The following is a 21,333-nucleotide window of genomic DNA, read 5'->3' as shown; positions in this document are numbered from 1 at the left end:
CCATGATAAATTCATTCATATGTCTAATCAGGTTTAAATACTTTCTGTTGACCATGAAAATAAATCTTAGTGAGTCATCCCTTTCCTTTTGGCAAAGATTTTTTTAGTCTTTTTCCCCATGCTGAGGACAAGTAGCAAAGCTGATTTAAGGGGCAGGAAGGGCTTCCTACACTAGTTAACAGACATGTGAAAGATGATGCTTAAAATCTGTCATTTATTTCTAGGTGTTCAAATCTAGGGGTAGGATGATAAAATTAAGGTCAGAGAACTGCTGGTATAAACAGAAAATCATTTAATCTATGTTGCATCTCTAATTTGGGTATTTTAAGGAATGAAGGTGCTGAACATCAGGAATATTAAATTTAATGTTGCGACTGTTTTTTTGCCTGAAATTTCAGTTTGAAATATATGAAAGGAGGAATACAACTGCTTCTCATTTATGACACCAACTCTCATAGTCTCTTCATGGGATTAACCAAAGTATGAGTCATAAACCACAGGCAACTGCTATTCCCTTTCAGCTAAATAATGTCAGTTCATTAAAAACTTTCACCTAACACACTGATACATTTTTTAAAAACCACAGAACTGGTTTGAGATCTGATCTGTTCTGATTCCAGCTGTTCTTTGAGCAGTAGACACAGTATGTGGGTATGTTTATACAAGGGGAATCTGTGCACATATAGATTCCCCAATCACTAAAAAAAAAAACCAAAACCACCAGCAGCACCTAAATCTGATTATCTGATTTTAGCTGCTACCAGGAACAAAAAATGTAGTGCTGCTTAGTTCAGGTAGAGAGCTAACCAAAACCACCTATCCAAAACTGCATGGGCTGGGATGCAGACTGTAGCAACCTGAAAATTGTATTCCAACAGTACTAACAGTAAAACACCTTCTCTTTAGCAGGTAGATTTTTAGAGAACTTCATAAAATGCAAGGAAGATTCTATTTAAATCTGAAACACACTACTTTTCCCATGTAATTTCTTCAGGGCAAATGACAATGCTGGATACAATTCTCATTTAAATGCCTTGAATACATTTGTTGTCTTTTGTGTTAATAGATACAATGTGGAGACTTAGAGGAATAAATCTTTCCATGAGAAATTAGGAGTGAATGTAATAATTTCATCTTAATTGTTTTGTTTTGGTATCTTTTTAGAAGATGGCCAAAGTTTTGGAGCCTGTTCTTCAGAAGGAAGTAATTTTCTTTCCCAAGCAGCAAATAGGAGAACTGAAACTGAAATCTTGTAAACAATATATTGAATACAACCTTTCTCTCTTTAGTTGCTAACTTGCATTTGTAAGGAAATTTTTATTTGAATGCTACTGCAGATTTAAGAAGTTCATTGTATCTCAAAGACAATATTAGCACAGACTCACTTTTTAGGCAAAAATAGCACTGCACTGACAGGGAGAATAAAGAGATGAAAATGCATACTGTTTTGCCCCCAGGATCAAGAAAAAAGAGACTTGTGGAACATTGGAGATCACTAAAGACTAAAAAATTCAATAACTCATATATTTACCTTCTGCATTCCTAAATCTTTGCTGGCAGAAATGAGTAAATAATTTATAACACAGGTGCAAATCTCTTCCTCTCTATAATAATGCTACATTTTTCTTACTGTTCCAAAGAGCTGAAGGATGTGGTTTTGCTCAGTGCAGTCACAGTAATTGTCAGTTTGCCAAAGATCAAAGATGCAGCTCTCAGGATAAGCTCTGTGAACTACACTCAGGACTCCCTGAGCAGAAGAGGAGTTCAACTACACTGTCAGCATCACTTAACCATGAGCTAAGTCTCTGACAGATGAGAAAAAAAGGCAATTTACTTCCTGACCTGGACTGAACTATCAGATACATATTAATTTTTTATAAAGTCAGTCTTTCCTGTGTTGCAGACTGTGTTCTCTCAAACACACAATCAGTAGTGGGGAAACATTCTCAGAGTTTTCACTACAATGCCTTGGGACCTTCTACAGAATCTGTCAATTTCTGAAATTTTGGAGTCTCTGGATTTGAGATGTTTTAAGTATGAATGTTCTCAAGCCCATGTTCAGCAAGCCACATATGCAACTGCCAAGCAGAACAGCAGTGGGGCTTTCCCCATTTTTGGTGGCAATTGCAATCACAAGTAAGTGGAATGGATGCAATTTTTAAATACTTATAATTGGGGAAAAAGGGTGATTTACTATGAAAAATCAAAAAGATATAAAAAAATTGGAAACAGCTAAGATTTTGTGGGAGACATTCATCCATTATTATTTTCTTCTGAAGAAGCAGCAAGCCAGTAGAAATGTTGGAGTATTTCCTTCCTTCCCCAGGATGGGGTACAGAAGGTAGCAAGTGGGTATAAATCTCACTGGGATGGTGGAGAGTTATCTTTGTCTACAGTGTATTTTTCTACTCTATTATGTGCACTACTTATTTTGCACACTGGAAGGAAAACAGTTTAAGAAACATTTCAATGTTTCAGCATCTCGTGGTGCTCCCACTTTAGATAAACACTGCTCCAATTTTCCAGAAAAACCCTATATTTTGAAATAACTTCAAAATGTTAGACAACACTGACTGAGGTTGTGCTGGGGGCAATGCCAGCACCTCTGATTTTACACTCTCTTTATAAGAATACAGTTCTCAACACAGGTCTGAAACACATTAAATCCTGGTATTGCTCATATTTCTGGCCATGTTTTTTTTAATCACTAGGAAAACCAGTAACACTTATTCATATGCTTCAGGTGTTTGGATTGAATAAATATTAGCCAGAGGCCAGGTTTTCATAGAGAAAAATCTACAGAGCAGCCAAAAAGCTCATAGGTGTTAATGAGAAACATTTCATCCTCTCCAAATGCCCATAATGTCAGGCCTTAAGGAATTCTGCTTCCTTTTTAATTTCTAATAAATGCTAATGCCTTTAATTATATTGCAACTCATCCCACATTAACCTCATGGGAATGATACTGCCTTTCCAGGTAAGTGAGGGGTGTCAGCACTCACAATCCTCTCTAGCACATGGCCAGTGAATATGAAAAAGTGCAACCACTGTCCAAAAAAGTCTGAGCAGACTGATGCTGTCCTGTTTATTGGACAATCCTGAGCTTCTGTGGCTGCTGGACAGAACTTACAGGCCTTTGGTAACTAATAAATTTTGCTTTTTAAAAAAGATATCAACTGTTCTTATATCTTTAGTCTCAATTACCCTTTATTAAAAACTTATCATTTCACATCATCTTGTCAGAATCTGGTATATACATGGAAAGGAGTCTGCTTGTCTCTTTTTATTAGTATTCAAATTTGTGTTTGTTAAATATGCTATTAATGCACTGCTACTGACAGCTTAAATAAAATCTATAAAATGCAAAAGCTGCAGTTAAACAGCAAAAGCAATTAAAAAAATAATCTGCTGAGCTACAGGCATCTCTTGTTATCTCATTAATGTACACAGGGGACAGGGTTGGCTTGTGCACTGTTTATGTACCACGTGGCTCATAACATCCTTCCTACTCTCTTAGAACATAAGAGTTGGTTAAAGCAAGCACTCTCAATTCCCTGAGCTACTTCCCTTTGGTTTTGCTCCTTGCATGAATTGTTAATGATGGCAGATATGAGATTCAAACAAAGCTAAAGACATGTGAATGCAGGCTAGCAGCTGTACTTGTCAGACAAGAATGCTGGTCAATGCAGACAGAGTATCAATGCAGACAGAGTATTTTGGGGCATGAAATAATAAATGACACTTCCCAGGTATGGTGCACAGTAATGAATCACATGCAGAACACTGTAGAAACCATAAAATACAATCATCCCCTCCAAGATGGAATTGTTCACAATAATGGAGCTTTCAGTGGAAAAGTAATGGGCTAACATTTGACCAATAATGTTCTCTTGAGTACAGAATAATTTAACAACTGAAGAAGCAACAGACAACCTGAGGGCAAGGAAAGAGTTCTACCAAACAGTTGCTTCCAAAAAGAAGACATATGTAATTTAGAAAGCTTCCTCTCCCTCCCAGTCATTCATATGATTAACTGCATATTTTCACTAAGGAACACTGATAAGTTATTTTTCAAAAATAAATACACCAAAACACAATAGTAGAAAAATTAGAGCAACAAAGTATTCGTCAGTATAAAAGTATAACTTCTACACATCTATCTACTCAAAATGGCTAAATATTTGCAGAATTCATAATGTTGCTGAAATTATATAAGCTAAAGTAACTTTGTCCAGAGGAGTTATTAATTAAAATAAACAACAATTTAGGATAAGGGCACTATAACTGCACTGCTTAATGGCTACTGCTCTCTATGTAAACAAGGAAAGTAAGCAAAGTGGACTTTTACCCTTATTTCAAAGCATGCAGTAGTTATTTTACCATATGAATCGAGCAAATAAGCAAAGGAAGCAGCCACTATGTTGTAGCAGCTGAAGTTTAAATAACTTAACAGTACACATTTAGCTTCTTACACATTTCTTCTTTTTAATAATTTCTGGCTTCCTTGACCTCATGATAATAAATAAATTAGTATCTAGTGACAAGCATATTTTTAAAATCACAGCAGGTGCTGATATCAACAAAATTTTCCTCATGCTAAGTTTTGCCCTCCTACCTCTATTTTACCTTCATTCTGTTTACCACAATAACTACAGAATACAATTCTGAGATCTGGCCCAACTCCTTCAAAAGGCATTATTCCCTAACCATGAGTGGCAAGTCTTTGGGTGCCAAATTTAACAGCCCAGGCTTCCCCTACACCTATAGGGCATCCTCAGGATGATTGAGGGTCCCTAAATCAGGCTACTAACCATCCCCCCTTGGAGATTATTGGGAACTTGAGTGCTTAACTAGGCACTCATGCAATAGGTATCTACAGTTTTATGATAGAAACAACTTGATTTTAAGTGTTGCACTGAATTAAATGGAAATAACTTCTCCAATGCCAATTGCCCAATGCTTTTCCCCCCCTCATCTTCACAGAGCTTTATAATCTCCAGCTCATTCTTGTGCTGTCACTGCAACACCTAAAAAATGAACCTCATGAGCCTCAGATTTTCTCTCCAGCACCACAAACACAGTAACAATATAAGCTTTCAAGTTCACTTGACAACAGAGTACTTTTTAAGGATAGTCTTGATTTTTGTCTATAGTGTGAATAAAAGAAAAACCAAGATATTTATGAGCAAGTAATTGTCTGTTTTGGGCTACATTACATGTGGTACAGAACATTAGGCTTTGCAACAAGATTAAATGTCTTTTATTTCTCTTTTGGCATTCCATACCCAATGGAGTATGGATAGCAAGCTTCAAGCTTTAATTTTTGCCATATAAGATCATTTGAATTTTTCCACCCCATTGTAGTATATATTTCATTTAATAAACCTTATAATTAAAAAAAAAACCCAAACCCTAGTCTATTCAAGGATTACAATTCAGAGGGAGTTCATTTAATTCCAATAGTTTTAACATCTGTGGTCTAAGTTGCAGAGAGCTTCAAAAGCAGCTATTGAAGTAATACATTGCTTCATTTACAAAGGAAATTGGATGCCTAATGCATTTTGTAGGGCAATAATAATGAAGCTGTAGTATTTACATAAAGCAACCCACAATAATACCAGGTGTTGGTCCTGTTTGAAAAAGGGTCTTTAGACTTTTCCTAGCCCAGTGTGGACTGATCATTCTCTGTTTCAGAGGATCAGTCTCTTTATCTTAGCAACACATTTGCTAGAATTATCTCATCCTGATAATCATGATGGTCCCCTTTTCTTCTTTTGGGTATTTATTTATGTAGGTCTCATTCAAACCTAGGAGATGAACTCCAAATGGTGTTACTGTATTAACTGTAACAACAAGCAAAACAGAAAATTTCAGAGTTTAATCTTCTCAAGAGAGAAACCCTCTCAGAGTTGAACCATGTCTGGAAAATATCTGTCCTATATCTGAGCATCTGGGTAAGCATGCAGGAGGTAATCTGTGCTGAGTTCAAGCTCATTATCACCTCATTGCAAGTTTTTTACATTGGAATTAAATTGAGACTGAAATGAGTTTTGTTATCCCTCTTGTGCTGCACTAAAGAAGATTCTTTGTGACAGCAGGAAGAATGATTGCCATTGGGATAGAAAACAAAATTTGAGATATGCCTGTCACAAAATGATTTTTAAAGTCAGCTAAGCCTATAAATACTTTTTAGATTATAGTGCTCAGCACTCTCTTGCTGGTGGATACCCTTCTTATGAAAGTGAGAAAATGTGTCTGATTTGAAAAATACTACTGCACTCAAGTTTCCCTGAAAACCAAGAACAAGAGCTTGATCACATTCTATGAAATGATCCCATTTTCCAAGGGCTTCTATCCCACCAAAATCTTCATCTACAAACAAGGATCATCACATGAAGATAATAAACCTAAAGGGCAACACAACATGAAAGTCTCAAGTGTTTTGATTACCTTTTAATAGCCAATCAGAAACCACAGTGATACAGGAATAAATTACTCTAAAACCATTTCCCTGTCTTGGAAAATATTTGAAAAGTTATCAAGCCGCTTTAAATAATTCATTAAGTCCCATAATTAATAAGCAATGTGACAAACTAAAATTTACCAATTCCTACATTTCTATATTTGCATATAATTATGTGTGTGTGCATATTATGTGCACTATGACACAGATCAACATACTTGGGAGGCAAAGCTTTGATGTATGCAACGTTGTCTTGTCAAGCATCACCAAAAAGTGATTTCAATCCCCTTTAGCCAGAAAAATATTTGACTGACTTTTGATCTACTAGATTGAAATTATGCAAATTAAAGTCAGACAGGCAATAACCACAGTCACAACAGAATATTCTAATTCTTCTGTAGAGCAAAGACAGCATAGGGCTGTATTCACACTAAGGGCTTCGTGGAATTGTAGATGTCTCATTCCTGGAAGTGTTTAAGGGCAGGTTGGATGGGAATTGGAGCAACCTGGTCTAGTGGAAAGTGTTCCTGCCCATGGCAAGGGGTTGGAATAAAGTGATTGCTAAGGTCCTTTCCAACTCAAGCCATTCTGTGATTCTGTGAAGGAAGGTACACTTCCCTCTGAGAAAGAGCAGAAGGATCTAAGTTGCTACAAGAGCACAACTGTATCTACAGAATGCAGCAATGAAACTTAAGAGGGGGAAAACAATCCTACAGAAACAAAAGCAAAATCCCTCTACCTGGCAGCATATCTCAGGCAGCTTGCACTGCACAAGAGAGAAAATTAACAGTATCACAGTGGTCTGATATGTGCTAACTTACCTTAAAAATAAGTTCAAAAAGCATCTTCACATGACAAATTATCTGCGTCGGTGTAACAGGAATGTCAAACTAATCTTAACGTGACTATCTACAAATTTGCTGACAGTACCATTGTGGTAGCAAATTTTTACAGAGAAAGGTGACATAGGGAGCATTCTTCTCCCTGAGGTGAGCACACAGCAGGAAAGCAAGAGAGGACTTAATTCAGGATGATGTTGAAGCAAGACTATCCATCAACACTCAGAAGCTTACACACCAGTTCAGTAGTGTCCAGAAGGCAGAGAGCTTTGAACTGTGCAGCCAGCATTGCTGCACTTGCCATGTCAGCATAAACCAAGTAGCAAAAAGGAGTGTGCAAAGAGAATTGGTAATAAGCATAATAGTGGATGCCAGTAAGGTAATGAAAATTATTTAGAAGCTTTGCTATTGCACACTCAAGTACAGCAACAGAACTCTTATTTAAAGAAAAGCAAACTATGAGAATAGGCCTTTTAAAAGAAAGTAGACTCAAATTGAATTTCAAACAAAGGAAGGACTATGACGTCATAAGGGACTTGGCACCTCTATACTAGCTTTCTTCCACTTTAAAAGACGCATATGCATTTCTTTTTCTTGCCCTTTGCTTGTCAATTATAAGCCTTTAAAGTCAAAAACATTTGTCTTCAAAAAGTGCAAATAGAATAAACATTCTAACCAGTCATAACCAATATTCACAGCAGACTCTTGTGGATTTTCAGAATCATTTCATGGATCTTTGAGAATGAGATATTGTCATGGCTGCTTGCCTTTTCCTGATGCTACTTTGATCACTTCAAAACCAGTCAATAATGCCTCTACCACAGTGCCTGTTTAGCCATTTTTATTTGCTTTCCTGAGGCTTTCAATATAACAGCCATTTAAAAGAAATAAACTTAGAACAGAGATCATGCCAGTCTTGGTTAAACTATGTAAGCTAAAACCCAAAACAAATAAAACCCAAAAACATACAAAAAACATTCCACAACAACCTATTCTGGACCCTACCATCATCTCCTCACCACAAGGCAGTTTGTTGGAAGTTGAAAATACTTCTGTGCTGATGCTCTACTGTCAACAGTTATGAATGAGTTATAAAGGGATTTAAATAAAAAAAAAATCACCAACATTGGAACATTGAGGAATGTATCTTTCAAAAGGAATACAAACCCCAACATTATTTTGACAGGAATTATGTATTTTCAGACTTTTCAGTTCACCCAAGACACAAACTATTAACCAGATGATCCTATGACAGGATTTTATAAAATACATGACTGTGTGATCAGATTATACCTTATCCTTTTCAATGTTTTAGTACCCTAAACAAATTCCTCAAATCTGAAAATGCTGACTGGAGTGGGCCTGCAGAGTAAATATATTTAAAAGCCAGGTGCATCTCACTGCTCTACTGTGGATAATAATTGCTGATGCCTTTTTAGCCTTTCTTTAGAAGCAAAGGGTACATGCTAGCTCTTGGTGTGAGGGGTAGGAACAAAAATCTGTTCCTTCCCTCTTTGGGCACAGGGTATGAGTTCAGCTAAATTGAAATTAAGGTAAAAAGCCTCAAACATTACAATGTTCTCAAAAGTGTAAGGAAATGTGCAGTTAACGGGGGGGCTGTAGCTTAAAATTCAAACTGATGATATGTCAGGAAACCCATATGGTGAATGAGAGGGGCAGAAAAGGAAGATTTCTTCTATAAGTACTACACAATAGTTTCACAAAACAATAAGTGAAGTTCCTGAGGCAAAGGCAGAGGCATCTTCTGCCTCATTAACAGGTAACCTAACAAGGAGGCTGGGTCATATACCACAGTATTTCTTCCCTTGACAAAAGAGAGGGAACAGTGATTCCCACTCCACTCTGACCTCCCTGCTCTAAGGGACTTTAAATCTTGGCTAAGCCTTGCCTGGTATCACAAGATTCTACAGAGGTAGAAGCTTGTTCTGGCACTTTCCTGGGTCATTAGGAGCATCTCCAACAGAAGAGAAAAGCCAGGTGCTTTTCCCATTGCTGGAAGACAGTATCCACATGGCAACATCCAGGCTGGGGAGAGGAGACAAGCTGGGAGGGAAGCAAGCCCAGAGCAGGGCACAGGAACAGCTCTGCAGATTCACAGCCCAAGCAGTGCCAGTGATTTTGGCATTAGGGGTATGTTTAGAACCACAGTACAACTACAGCACCACTAAATCCCAGGGGTGCAGAAACTACTTGAACTCTTCTAGCATTAGGAGTCAACTGTGGAATTGGCTGTGCATTTCGGGAGGACTCAAACATTTCTTTGTATTAAATTCCTTATAAACACATGCTACCTATTCATACAAATTATAGTAGAGACTTCAGCTATTAAAAATGCAAGTTCCCAATATTATCTCCCTAAGTTACCTCTGGATGATCCAGAGAACGAGATAGCAATATAAAGCTCCAACTGATTGCAGATAACATCACAAAAGTAGGAAATACATAATAGTTATATAATCCAAACAGACACTCCTCTGGTCACTCCACTGCAAACAGCTACCAGGACTTGTACTGCAGGTAAACACTGAGAAATAACTTTTTGCTACCAGTTATTCCAGTGAAAGGTCACCAGTGGCTACTGTAATGATAAGGACACACTCATGAAATGTCCCTCACCAGACCAGAGGTGCCAAGAAAATAACAACTAGAAAGTACTACTAAAAGTAACTCCCTCAGCTGAGCTGAGCAAGGCCACTGTCTAAAGAGTTTCTATCAAAATGCCATACACCAAGATGTTACTGCAAGAGAGTAAGAAACAAGGAAATGCTGACTGGAAAAAGAAAACAGCAGCAGACTGAAGAGAGAAAACTCCCATATATCAAAGATAGTTCCTCAAATGATGATTATAAAATATGGGGGGCTTACATCAACAACAGAGTTAAGTCTCTCCTATTTTGGTACCCAATATGATTTTAGATTGTTTCCCTAAAGAACCTGAGATAGAACATTTCAGATCCAGTGGCTGAAGTTGAATAGGACCATAACTATTTGAAAGCACAACTGTATAACAGAATGTGCCAGGTTGCCTTATCAATGCATAATAATAATAATAAAAACAATGGAGATTGAATGCTGGATTCTGTCATGTCATGTATGTTACAAGCACCAGGCCAGTCCCCAGAGCTGGTGGCTGGCCCTGAGCACACAGCATCCCAAGGGATGGAACTTACGGAAGAAAACTGAAACTGGGGTGCTGGAAAGAAAAGATGATTATCCAAGCATTCCTACAAAAAGAAACTAAGTTTATGAAGAGATCACAGGAGTCTAAAATGAGTGCAAAGATAAACCTAGAAGTGTCTGTTACCTGCTTCCTACATAAGCCAACCAGAGCTGCAGCTCGACATACTATCATCTTTCTCCTGAAGAAAACAGAAGAATCTTCTGTTACAAAACCATCGTTTTTGGAAGAGCAGCTGGCTGCTTCTCTTTTCTGTGCCCCCTCCAACCTTTGGACAGTCTGTAGGTTGGCTGGACCACAGACAGGAAGTTATGAGCCCTCCCTGCCCAAGTTATACTACTCTGAGAAGAACATTGTTTTAGAGGTCAATAACTTCTTGAAGAGATTGAAAGTTTGATAGCTTTAACTGGCTATTGTATGCTACTACTGCCCTCTTACTCTCATTTCCTGCTTCTTTCTTATCTAAATTTTAGACTTGGCAGTGCTGGTCTTCCTGAGATTTAGCTGAACATGGGCAAAGCCATGATAATTCAGCTGTGGGACTCAGATTTCCAACGGATAATAAACATGTCTACAGGACTTTTCCCACACACTCTTCCAGGAAATCTTAACTAAAGTGTAATATAGCAGGAAGAAGCCTGGTAGTATGCAGTCTGGAGATTATAACACATCTGATCTTTGATTTCTGTTAAGACCTAGTCTTTCATGGAAGCTCTAAATAAGCAATAAAGCACTAAGTGAATGAGAAAAGTTTTCCATAAACAACAAGAAGAATCACAAAAGTGAATACCAAACAATATTTCACAATAATCTAATTACTTGCATGCTAGATTTGTCTAACCAGAATGATTAGACAATACATGCCTGCAAAATATGTATGGCAAAAGTGATAGAAACACTTTCCATTAAGAGAGGTTTTTACAAAGCATTTTTCTTTTTTTAATTTTTTTTTAAATTCTGTAATTAATCAAATGCAGTGTTTAAATTCACTTCTGCACTATTAAGCATCCAAATATAGACTGTGGCACTAAATGGAAAGCAAATTTAACAGATAAGGTTTTTTAATTTTCCCAGTTTTAAAAACTAAGTGACCATAGAGTGCACGTGGTAATTAATTATACACATTTCTCACAGTCTATATTGAATAATTAAAACATTCACAGAGAACAAAGACAAAACTCAGTTCTCTGTACTCTCATTTGGATTAGGATATGACCAACACTAATTTGGGCTACTTAACAGATTGTTTACTTCACCAATATCTCAGTGAGAAATAAAAAGTACAAATCAGAGCAAAACAACTCCGAGTAGGGCAAGTTTTTGATTGGAATTCCATGAATCCAATTCTTTGGAGAACTCTGGCACTCACAACCTGAAGTCAAAGGGGCCCTTCACCAAAAAGATCACAGGGAATCAAGGGTTGTTTCTTGCCACAAAGCTGAAACATAAATGTTGCCTAATGCTTTCTTTTTCAATTGAAAAGGAATTTCCTTTAATATACAATAAAATATTGTACATTGCAATTGGTACATTAGTATGTTTTCCTATCATATAAAATTTACTGTTGAGTTCTGAGTCCTCTTGAAGTGCTCACCTTCCCTAAGTAGTCACTGAGTAAGGAGCAGGTGCATTTCAAGGACTGATTCCCCAAACTGTGGTGTCAAAATTTGGACACAATACACATTTCTATTTGTCTCACCTTCCCCTCATGCACTGATAGGAAAACTAAGCATTATGTCAGAATTCTTGCTTACTGCCTCCTACATTGATGCAGAATTACTTCTCTAAATATTCCTTGCAAAGAGTGGCAAAGGTTTTCATTGTTTTCCCTCAAACACCCCTTCCTGCCAAGTGATTGGTCCAAGAATATTATCACAGGTTCCAGGGGAAAGGTAATTATAATTAAGGCTACAAAATGCTTTTCATTAAGAATCTACTCACAACTGTTAGTTCATTTTGAATGGGAAAATTCAAACTTACAATGTCATTTAAAGAAGAAAAATATAAAACTTCCCCCCCCCCCAATTTTTTGAATTACTAGTACCTCCATGCTGAAAACAGGATTTGGTATTCTGCACCAAGATAATAATGATGTGAGAGATGCAACTATAAAGGAGCCTGCTCCTGCAAGACTCTCAAATCTCTTCCTAAAAAAGCCTAGTTAAAATTCAGCAAGTACATACTTTGATGATTCAACACATGCCAGGTCAAGGAGCTGGACAAGGCTTTTTCTTGCTGTTTTTGTCCCTGGCAGAGGATGACCACAGTAACATGAAGCCAAAACCATAAGGCAGGGGACTGGCTCTGCTGTTCTCTCTGTGCTGTCACTGAGGCCAGAGCCCAAACTCTGAACAGGAGAAGAAAGAAGTAGCTACACATGTCATAGAGGAGAAAGGAGTGAAATACTCAAACAAAAGTGTAGTAAAAAAGAGGAAGATGAAAAAGATCAAGTGAGACAGTTCTTGGGACTCTGACTTGATCAGAAAGAAGTCTGAAAACAGCACTTGGGAGGAATTTGGAGAAATGAGGTCCAGGAGAATGAATCTTTGCTAGTCAGCTAGAGAAGGTTCACTTGCAAAACATGAACTCAAACATCTGACCCCAGTGAACCAGACAAAACTGGTTCAGATTGTGTGGGGTTATATTACAAAATGACTGCCAATTATACTAAGTTTGTCCATGTAGGAGTCTGAACCTCAGGACCTTCCAGAGTGCAAATGAAGTGTGCATGGGTTACTTTCAGATTTTTTCCTTGGTTTAAGTCTTTAAAAGCTAAGACTTGCTTTAAAGATACATTATAAACTTCAATTCTGTGAAATTCAGAACTTATATTGGAAAAGCTTAGATTTATCACAGCCTTTTCAACTACTGTTTGATACTTTGCTCACAATGATTATCTATAATCTTCCAGAAGGATGGTCAAAAATAGACCTTAATTCTAAAAGGCTCCAGAAAGGTGTCAATGGCATTGACTCTCATACATCTTGTGGCCATCTCTCTCCATTTTGTTTTCTTTTCCTCTGCATGTTGTGGCTATTACAAAAACCTCAAAACAGTAATTTAGTTTTAGAAAACAAAATTGATGGTGCTCCAATGTACCAAAACTGAATCTTACTGCTACTTAATGCCCAGGCTTCTATTGTACATCAAGTGTTGCAAAGCATCTACATTTTCCACCTCAAAATAGAGATGTTAAGTTTCTCAAAAACTATAGAATGATGTAAAAATCTATATTGGAAGTCAGGCTCTCCTATTTAAAATTTTGTTTGCACTGTGCTTATACTTTTAAAAGAAAAAAGAAAAGGTGGTGAAGGTCAGATGAGCTGGAAAAATGGTTAGAGGAGAATCTGTGCCTCCTCTGTGCGACCCCTCAAGTGCTGCATTTCCTGCCACAAGCTCACAGGGGCAGGGTGAAAGCTGGGAGATGGGAGATAGAGACAGAGAGATTTGCACATAGATCACCCCTGTCTCTAATCCTGTGCTTTGCTCCTGCTCCCTAGTCCATGTGCAATTACAGCTCTGGTGCTTGGTACAGGCTCTTGCCTGGCCAAGGTCCACCCAGAACATCTCTGAGTCCCTGATTAAAGAGCTATTACAGCTATTCCTCCTCCTCAACTCACTCACCTTTAAGAAAAGCTGTCCTCAGACAGCTCTTTAAAAAAGGAGGTATTTTCTTCATAATTGGCTCATCAAAAGCGCAATACTTGTTGCTCAGATCATTCATTCTTTGAACTTGTGCTTCAATGGGATTTTTGATAGGCAATTTATCTAAAATACCCTGAAATATCCATAACTATTTCAAGTAGAAACAGTATGTCCCACATTGAGTCAAATTTTATAGTCAAAGTCAGAAATACGTGACAGGTGGTGTGCCCTGCTAAGAAGGATGAGAAGGCTGACAGTCTGGAGGATTCACCATAGACAGTGGATTCCTTTGTTTGTTACTCCTTTTGTGGCTTTATTAGAAGCATGCTCAATGACAGGAGATTCTGAGGTTGTTCACTACCCACAGCCTTCAAAAGGGATCCTGTTACTGAAACAATAGGTTTGCAAAGAAAGAAATTTTTAAAAATGAAAGAATTTTTTTTTTTTTTTAAGCAGAGATGCTTCATTATGTGCTGCCCACCAGGGTCCATTTTCCCTTCAACAATAACCAGCTCTAAAGACAAATAGAATCATGTGACAGATCCTGCAATGAACTCAGGTAAATTAGTTTTGTGCCTCTACTGTCTCTTGGAATAGAATTACCACTGAAAGATAGGAAAAATTCATGTATTGTTGAAGGGAAAAATAAGGACACTGATGTCTGTAAAAAACGACTTGGAACTATAAACAATATTTTAATATGATGTGAATTACAGGCACTTGATACAGAGGGGATAATATATTGATTTTCCTCATTCTACACTATGTATGTCACTAAGATCAATGGAAGTCACAAACCTGTATCAAGGAAATTATAATATGTGGAATTATTTATAGAATGGCTGCTTCAGGTACACACCAATTGTAGAATGATTATGGCCAGAGTTATGACTGAGGACAAAGCCATCTATTACATACTGTAAATGATAAAGTGTGCATTCCCATCATTGCTTCGTTCACTACATTTTTCATAAGTGAAAGGAAGAACCAATACAAGGATTCCTGTACAGCCTTTTTTATAAAGAAGCAATAAACATTGTATAGTTTATCACCAAAAGACAATGATTCCACTTACAAATGAAGTCATTAAAAAGCAGCTAAGGGCAGTATTTTCCAAAAAAGGGTTATGTAATGTACACCAAAGCAAATATGCTGAAACTTTGGGAATCACTTCTGGATTGCTCAAAATTCTGGGAGACCCCAAAGAAGTTAAAAAGCATCAACGCACACAAGTCCAGCATCTCCAAGCTTCTGGTAGCCAGAAAGCACATATTTCCCTTTTCCAACAGTCAGCAAAGCTGTGTCAGCACTGGCAAGAAAAGAAAAAGCCTTACAGCTACACAGGCACCTTTATAATTTTCATATCTCAAAATGATGGCATTTCCAATAAAGGCTGCTTTTGAATCACCATTTACTTCTACAGCTCACTTAGTTTCACAGTAGTTTCTATCTCCTACTGTTAACTCTTAAAAGAAGCCTTTCAAAGATCAATCCAGTCTGTTAGGATTCTAGATGTTAAAATTGAATTTTTTTATATCTACTTGTTCTTTTGAAAGGCTTAAAAGCAATTTGTGGCAATCAGCACAAAAAGATTTGATTGACAAAGTTTAACAAAGTGATCTAGAGAAGATTCATTGGGGAAAAAACTGCTAAAATTGCAAATTAAATGGCAAATAGTTTTTCTCTGTCTGCCCTTGAAACGAAATAGGTTCTTTTAGATGTGAAAATCATTCCAAAAGCTTCTAAAAGTACCTAATGAAAATTTGAGAAATGCATAGCATTATCTTTCAAATCTGCAAAAGTAATCAAATAAAAAACCACAAAAAGACAAGTGCCACAATAGCTAAAAACAAGTCTGTTGACCTCATTCACACAAACCTCAAGAACACAGTTGCCAAATTTCCCTGCAAGTGAAATACAGGACATTTAGCTGTGGAAGTCAAAGGGTTTTATGCTCTGCTTTGCCTATCTACTCTTTCCTGCCCAGTTTGGTGTTTCAGTATGCCTTTCTCTGCAATGCTCCTTTCTCCATCTGCCACAGGAGCAGTGCCCAGCTGGAGGGTCTGTGCCAGGCCAGCCAGGCAGCAGTGCTGTGTCCCTTCCCACTCTGCTCCAGAGGCACTCCTGCTGATGTCTTTAGCACTAAAGATACAAAACCCCTCACCCAAAGACATATCTTGAACTGCCAGACCAACTCTCAATGGGAGCACTGTGGAGTGTAGTACTATGCTGCCATTTCACATTTTCACTCTTCTGAATTTCTGGGCTTTCATTGACCAGTTTGGGAGGAAAAAAGAGTAATTTGGCTGGCTTTTTTTTTTTTTTTTTTTGGTTTTTTGTTTTAATTTTATTTTTAAAAATCTAGTTATGTGAACAGTGTTAGGCTGACAGCAACTAGCACAGTTAGAAGATTTATTTCTCTATTATCCTGATGGTGCAAATTATTTTGTGTGGTACTGCCACTACTTGCAAAGCCTTTGCTTTAATCCTCAGACAGTCCTACCATTGATTCAAAGTTATTGCCTCTCATCCAACACATCTTACACCTGCTTTGGTTCAAGTCTGAAATTCATTCACAGGGTAAGAGTAGGATAAAGCTTTTCTCTCTTTGAAACTACAGCATAACCAATAGATTTTGCAATTTTATAATGGTGCTTCAACCTCATATCCCCATCTGTTTATTTAATTTTTAAGTATTATTCAGTTTTTTTTGACTTTACACCATTCTTTTGTGACTTCAAATTACTGTTACCTGCAAATGTAACTAATGTGTCAATCTTTTCCACGTTCAAATCAGTCACGACACACTCAAAATCATTTATGTTTTGATCTACAAAAATCTACTAGATATTTTTACTAAAAAGTTAGGGGTTTTTAAAATTATATTTATGTCTGTAAAAAATTTCCAATCCACTCCTCTACTCAATGCTATTCTAACATTATGGTGATTTAATGTAATTAATTAGCTTTTCTGTGTCTTGTAACTTACTGTAGCTTACATACTTTTGTATTTATTGGAGACATAACAGAAAAAAAAAAAAAGCATTTGAAATGCCAACAAATGAAATTTAACACAGAAAACTCAGAATTCATCAATGATAAAACATGTAGTTATGAAAGACTGCACAAAAGTCATTCACTCACTGAATTACTACAGAGACTGAGGGATTTATGCAAGGTAACAATACATCCAAAACAATACAGCTCAGTTCCACACACCACATCTCACTGCATTAGCTGCACCCTGTGAACCAAACCTCCAACTGAGCCACCTCAGCTCATTTACTCTTTATAAAATTATCTTTTTTCTTTAGAACAGCTATCTTTGCCAAAGGACAAAAGGATTGTGGGTAAACCTACAGTGTTAATCTAAACATCTATTTTGGTAATAATACATATGAAGGTCCAGAATTACCCATTACAGACTCTAAACACAATTGTCTACTTATTATGATCTTTACAAATCTACCATACAAACAATTTGTGTTTCACAAAAGTCCAAGACAAGATTCAGTTACTTCTTTGCAGGTTGACCAAAATATTTTTTATTAGTTTTGCAGTGATCTTTGTTATTTATTATTCTAGTGTTGTGGGTAGATGTTTTAAAACTCCTATAGACAATATGATTAAAACTTATGATTAAAACTATATGATTAAGCTCATTAAAACCAATGATGAAAGTTTCATTGGACAATCTAGCATCTGGATTCATTTTGTGATCAAAACTTGTTTGCTCAAAGAGGTTTTTTATTCATCACAGACTCAGGTAATGAGAAATCTTTACATCTTTTAATTACCCACTCCTGATAACATCAGCCTCAATTTCTGCATAGTTGCAATTTAGAATAAAACATGTTTTAATTAACTTTTTTTCAAAGGAGAGTAAAGATTTTATCAGATATTAATGGCAAACACCACCAGCCCAAACCTACTTGCATGTTTCCTTTCAATAACATAGACTAGTAAGAATTGCCATCTGTAACAAATGCTTCTTTTGCTTTCTCAGTATTCGTGTTAATGTTGTACAAACTATTTAATGACTCTGCAAATATTTTTAAAAATACCCTTAAAACTGAAGCATAACTTTTTTAAAGCAACAGCTGTTCAGATTCTACAGTCTGTGAGCTGACCCTTGCAAGGTTTCCCATATCTATCTCAGAACCTGTTAATCACTGACAAAACACACAGCTGCAAAGACCCTGCACTCCAGAGGTGACTTACCAGCGGTGGGGCAGCTGCTCAGCCAGGCCTGGGCTCGACTGAGCATTTAGACCCAGCTTTAGCCCCTCTGTGCTGCCTGTCCTGCTCTAGCTCAAAGTGCACAAACCCCACCTACCTCCTCATGCAGTCCAGCGCCCGAATGAAGAAGTCCTTGTGCAGCTGGTGCTCGTCCCTCAGGATGGAGCACTGCTCCAGGGTCACTGACATGGATGTCCTGTCTTTGGCACTCTTGCAGCAGGTGAAGCGCACTCCGTTCAGCTTGCGGCAGATCTGAAACACAGGCAGCCCTGCAGGTTGGCCCTTCTCCCTGCTCTGCAGCTCTGCAAGCCCAGGAAATGCATCCTGACAGCTACAGCACTTCTCAGGGAGAAAGCACCTATTAAAAGTTAGTACCAGTATGTTCAATTCCTCGACTTGAAATAGGATTTTTATTGCTATAAAAGAAACAGTTCCTTCGCCGTTTCCTCAATCTAGCAACCATCCTGTCCAATGAAAACTTAATTGTCTGAATACCTAATGAATAAAGAAAAACCTTGATAAGTCTTACAAACATAAATGCAGCAGACTAATTTCTTGTGAAAATATGGAGTCACACACATCTGAATGTAAATAGTGTTCACTTTCAACAGGTAAACTGTCCAATGTATGATTCACAATTAATAAAGTTTAACACAAATGATTGCCATGGATTGTCTTTCACTAGAACTTGAAAAAAGTTAAAAGGCATAAGGATATTTTTGAGGTTGATTTCTTTCCTTAAGTATCAGTCTGTGGTTGTACCAGTCCATCAGTTTATATTTTGGTTTCAAATTACATTCTACTAGAAAAATTTGAAGAACTGCTGTGCCCAAGTGTGGGTCTTCCTTTCCCCAGATGTAATTTGTTCTGAGAAAAGGTAATACTTTGCTTACATTTTTCCCTAGAGAATCATAGGTATAACTGTATGAAACACTGAAATATTTGTGAGACTAGGGAAAGATAATAAATTACAGCAGTAATCACAAAAAGGAACTTCCCACATTGGCTGTCATGGGAGAGCTCACAGGGTGGAACCAGAACATGATCTCCAGCATATCAGTTCAGCAAATAAGCATTTCTTCATCTGTTAATTGGATTATCAGAAATTCTATTAAAATCAATGGCCCAGAAAATACTTAGAGCTTTTAAGTTCTTTGTGATACCATGGTGAAGGCAATCTCAAAAGTTTCATTTAGGGAATCAATTCAGTGAATCTTACTCAGGACCCAAAGAGGTACAGGATAGTGAAGGAAAACCTATGAGTGTTTCTTCCATCCTATAATTTAAAATTTTAAAAGTTTATTCTGTTTAAAAATTTGAACAGTTGCACTGGGATTTAAATAAAGTACTATATAACAATTTTGTTAAATAATGATGTGAAAGAAGCTAACTGTTTAATTGAAGAGATTTTCTTTACACTAGTATCTCCGGAAGTCCATAAGCCATGGGGGCTATTCAACATGAATGAGTCCTAAAAAAATAAAAATATTTAAAAAATACAAATATAAAAGTAAAAAATCCCAGGTAATTATTCTGGATGAGTGCTGGGCTCTGATGTAGGGAAGACATAGGAGGAGAAGAAAAAGACTTAACTTCTATTAGATTTACTCTTACAGTCCAATTCTATTGGGGATTACATACAGGTACAGATACATATGTAGAATCTCATACACCTACTGCAATAAAAAAGTGATATTGCACAGCTATTGCACAAAGTTTTATTCTTGCATCTTTTTCAAGAAATAAATGGAGCATAGTATAACAGTGTGTAGATCACTGGAACCAGAAATGCACATTTCAGAAAGTTAAAGTAAGGAAACCTAGAGAGAAATAGAATTCAGTGAAAGAGAAACCTGAAACACTTTGTATGTCCAAAGAATGCTTTTTATCCATGAATTTATTTTTAGGGTATCCTGAATAGATGGTAAAACACAATTTTCTATACCTAAAGATGTAGCACACTCTCTGTAGCTAACTTTGTACTATATACTCTACTTATTTAAAAACAGTGTTTCATAGTAATTGCAGGACTGGAACTGCCAAAAAACCCTTATATTTTTATAAGGGTTTTATTTTTATATTTTTTATATATATTTATATTGTAATAGCATGTGATAATATTTATTAACCACAAGCCAAAATGTTATTAGTAATATAGAAGTTACAGCAGTGTTATTAATGGAAAGATATAGTTAAGATTGTATTTTCTCTGAAATTAATAAAAAGTGATGGAAAACTACATTAATATTCTTTTATCAAACATTTATTTGCCTTGAAGGGTATATATATTTGAGAGTGTCCCAAAACACAAAGCCTTGCTTCACTTTCAGCAAATACCAAAAACTCCCTGCTGGTATGAGGGGGCAGAGATACCAAGGGTACTTTTCTAAATATAAGAGAAGTAACTGGCTGAATTCCTGAAAAGCTCAAGCTCTTTTTAAACATCTAAGAGTTCTTTTCCTGGCCTTTTAAAAAAAATATGTACTTGCAAACTTCACAGAATTGGGAAACAGAAATGAATTATGGGGAAAAAAGCAAAGTAAGTATTAATTATTGTTAGATAAACAATTTTCTTTGTGTTCTCCCTGTGTCCTTTGCATGTCTTGCAAAAGTTATTTGTGAAATTAAAGTACAGAAAAATCAAAAGTTGTACGCAGCAATAGCAAAAAAAAAAAAACAAACCAAAAAACAGCCAGAGCGAGCAATCATGTCCTACATCATACCCCAAGGACACTGAAAAAAAGAAATTATTTTGAGTAATTTTATGTTGTCAAATAACAGATATGATACAAATTGCTCAAATTTAAGTGGGTTCTACCGGTTTAAAAAATGAGAAAAATAAATTGCCTGCAATTTAAGTGGAAGAAGAAGAGATAAATTTATGAGTGGAATGAGTATGTTAGAAAACCATATCAGCACATCTGCCTCCTTTAACCAGTGAGTTCTCC

The 21,333-nt window shown here is 36.7% G+C and overlaps 1 protein-coding gene across 8 annotated transcripts in view; it reads right to left on the bottom strand.

The window, feature by feature from the left end:
* The window catches only part of INPP4B (inositol polyphosphate-4-phosphatase type II B), a 279,334-nt gene that overhangs the window by 10,681 nt on the left and 247,320 nt on the right, over positions 1 to 21,333 (bottom strand). For 7 of the 8 annotated variants that reach the window (XM_079306680.1, XM_079306678.1, XM_079306683.1 and 4 more), the window contains one exon: positions 18,483 to 18,637. In XM_079306680.1, the coding sequence (XP_079162806.1) occupies positions 18,483 to 18,637 (155 nt within the window). Of the gene's footprint in view, positions 1 to 18,482; positions 18,638 to 21,333 lie in introns of those variants that run through there. The other variant, XR_013774362.1, reaches the window with a different exon arrangement.

This window comes from Erithacus rubecula (genome assembly GCF_903797595.1).
Source record: "Erithacus rubecula genome assembly, chromosome: 5".
NCBI lineage: Eukaryota > Metazoa > Chordata > Aves > Passeriformes > Muscicapidae > Erithacus > Erithacus rubecula.
The sequence above is the reverse complement of the archived record's forward strand: the minus strand, read 5'-3'. Positions and strand labels throughout refer to the sequence as shown.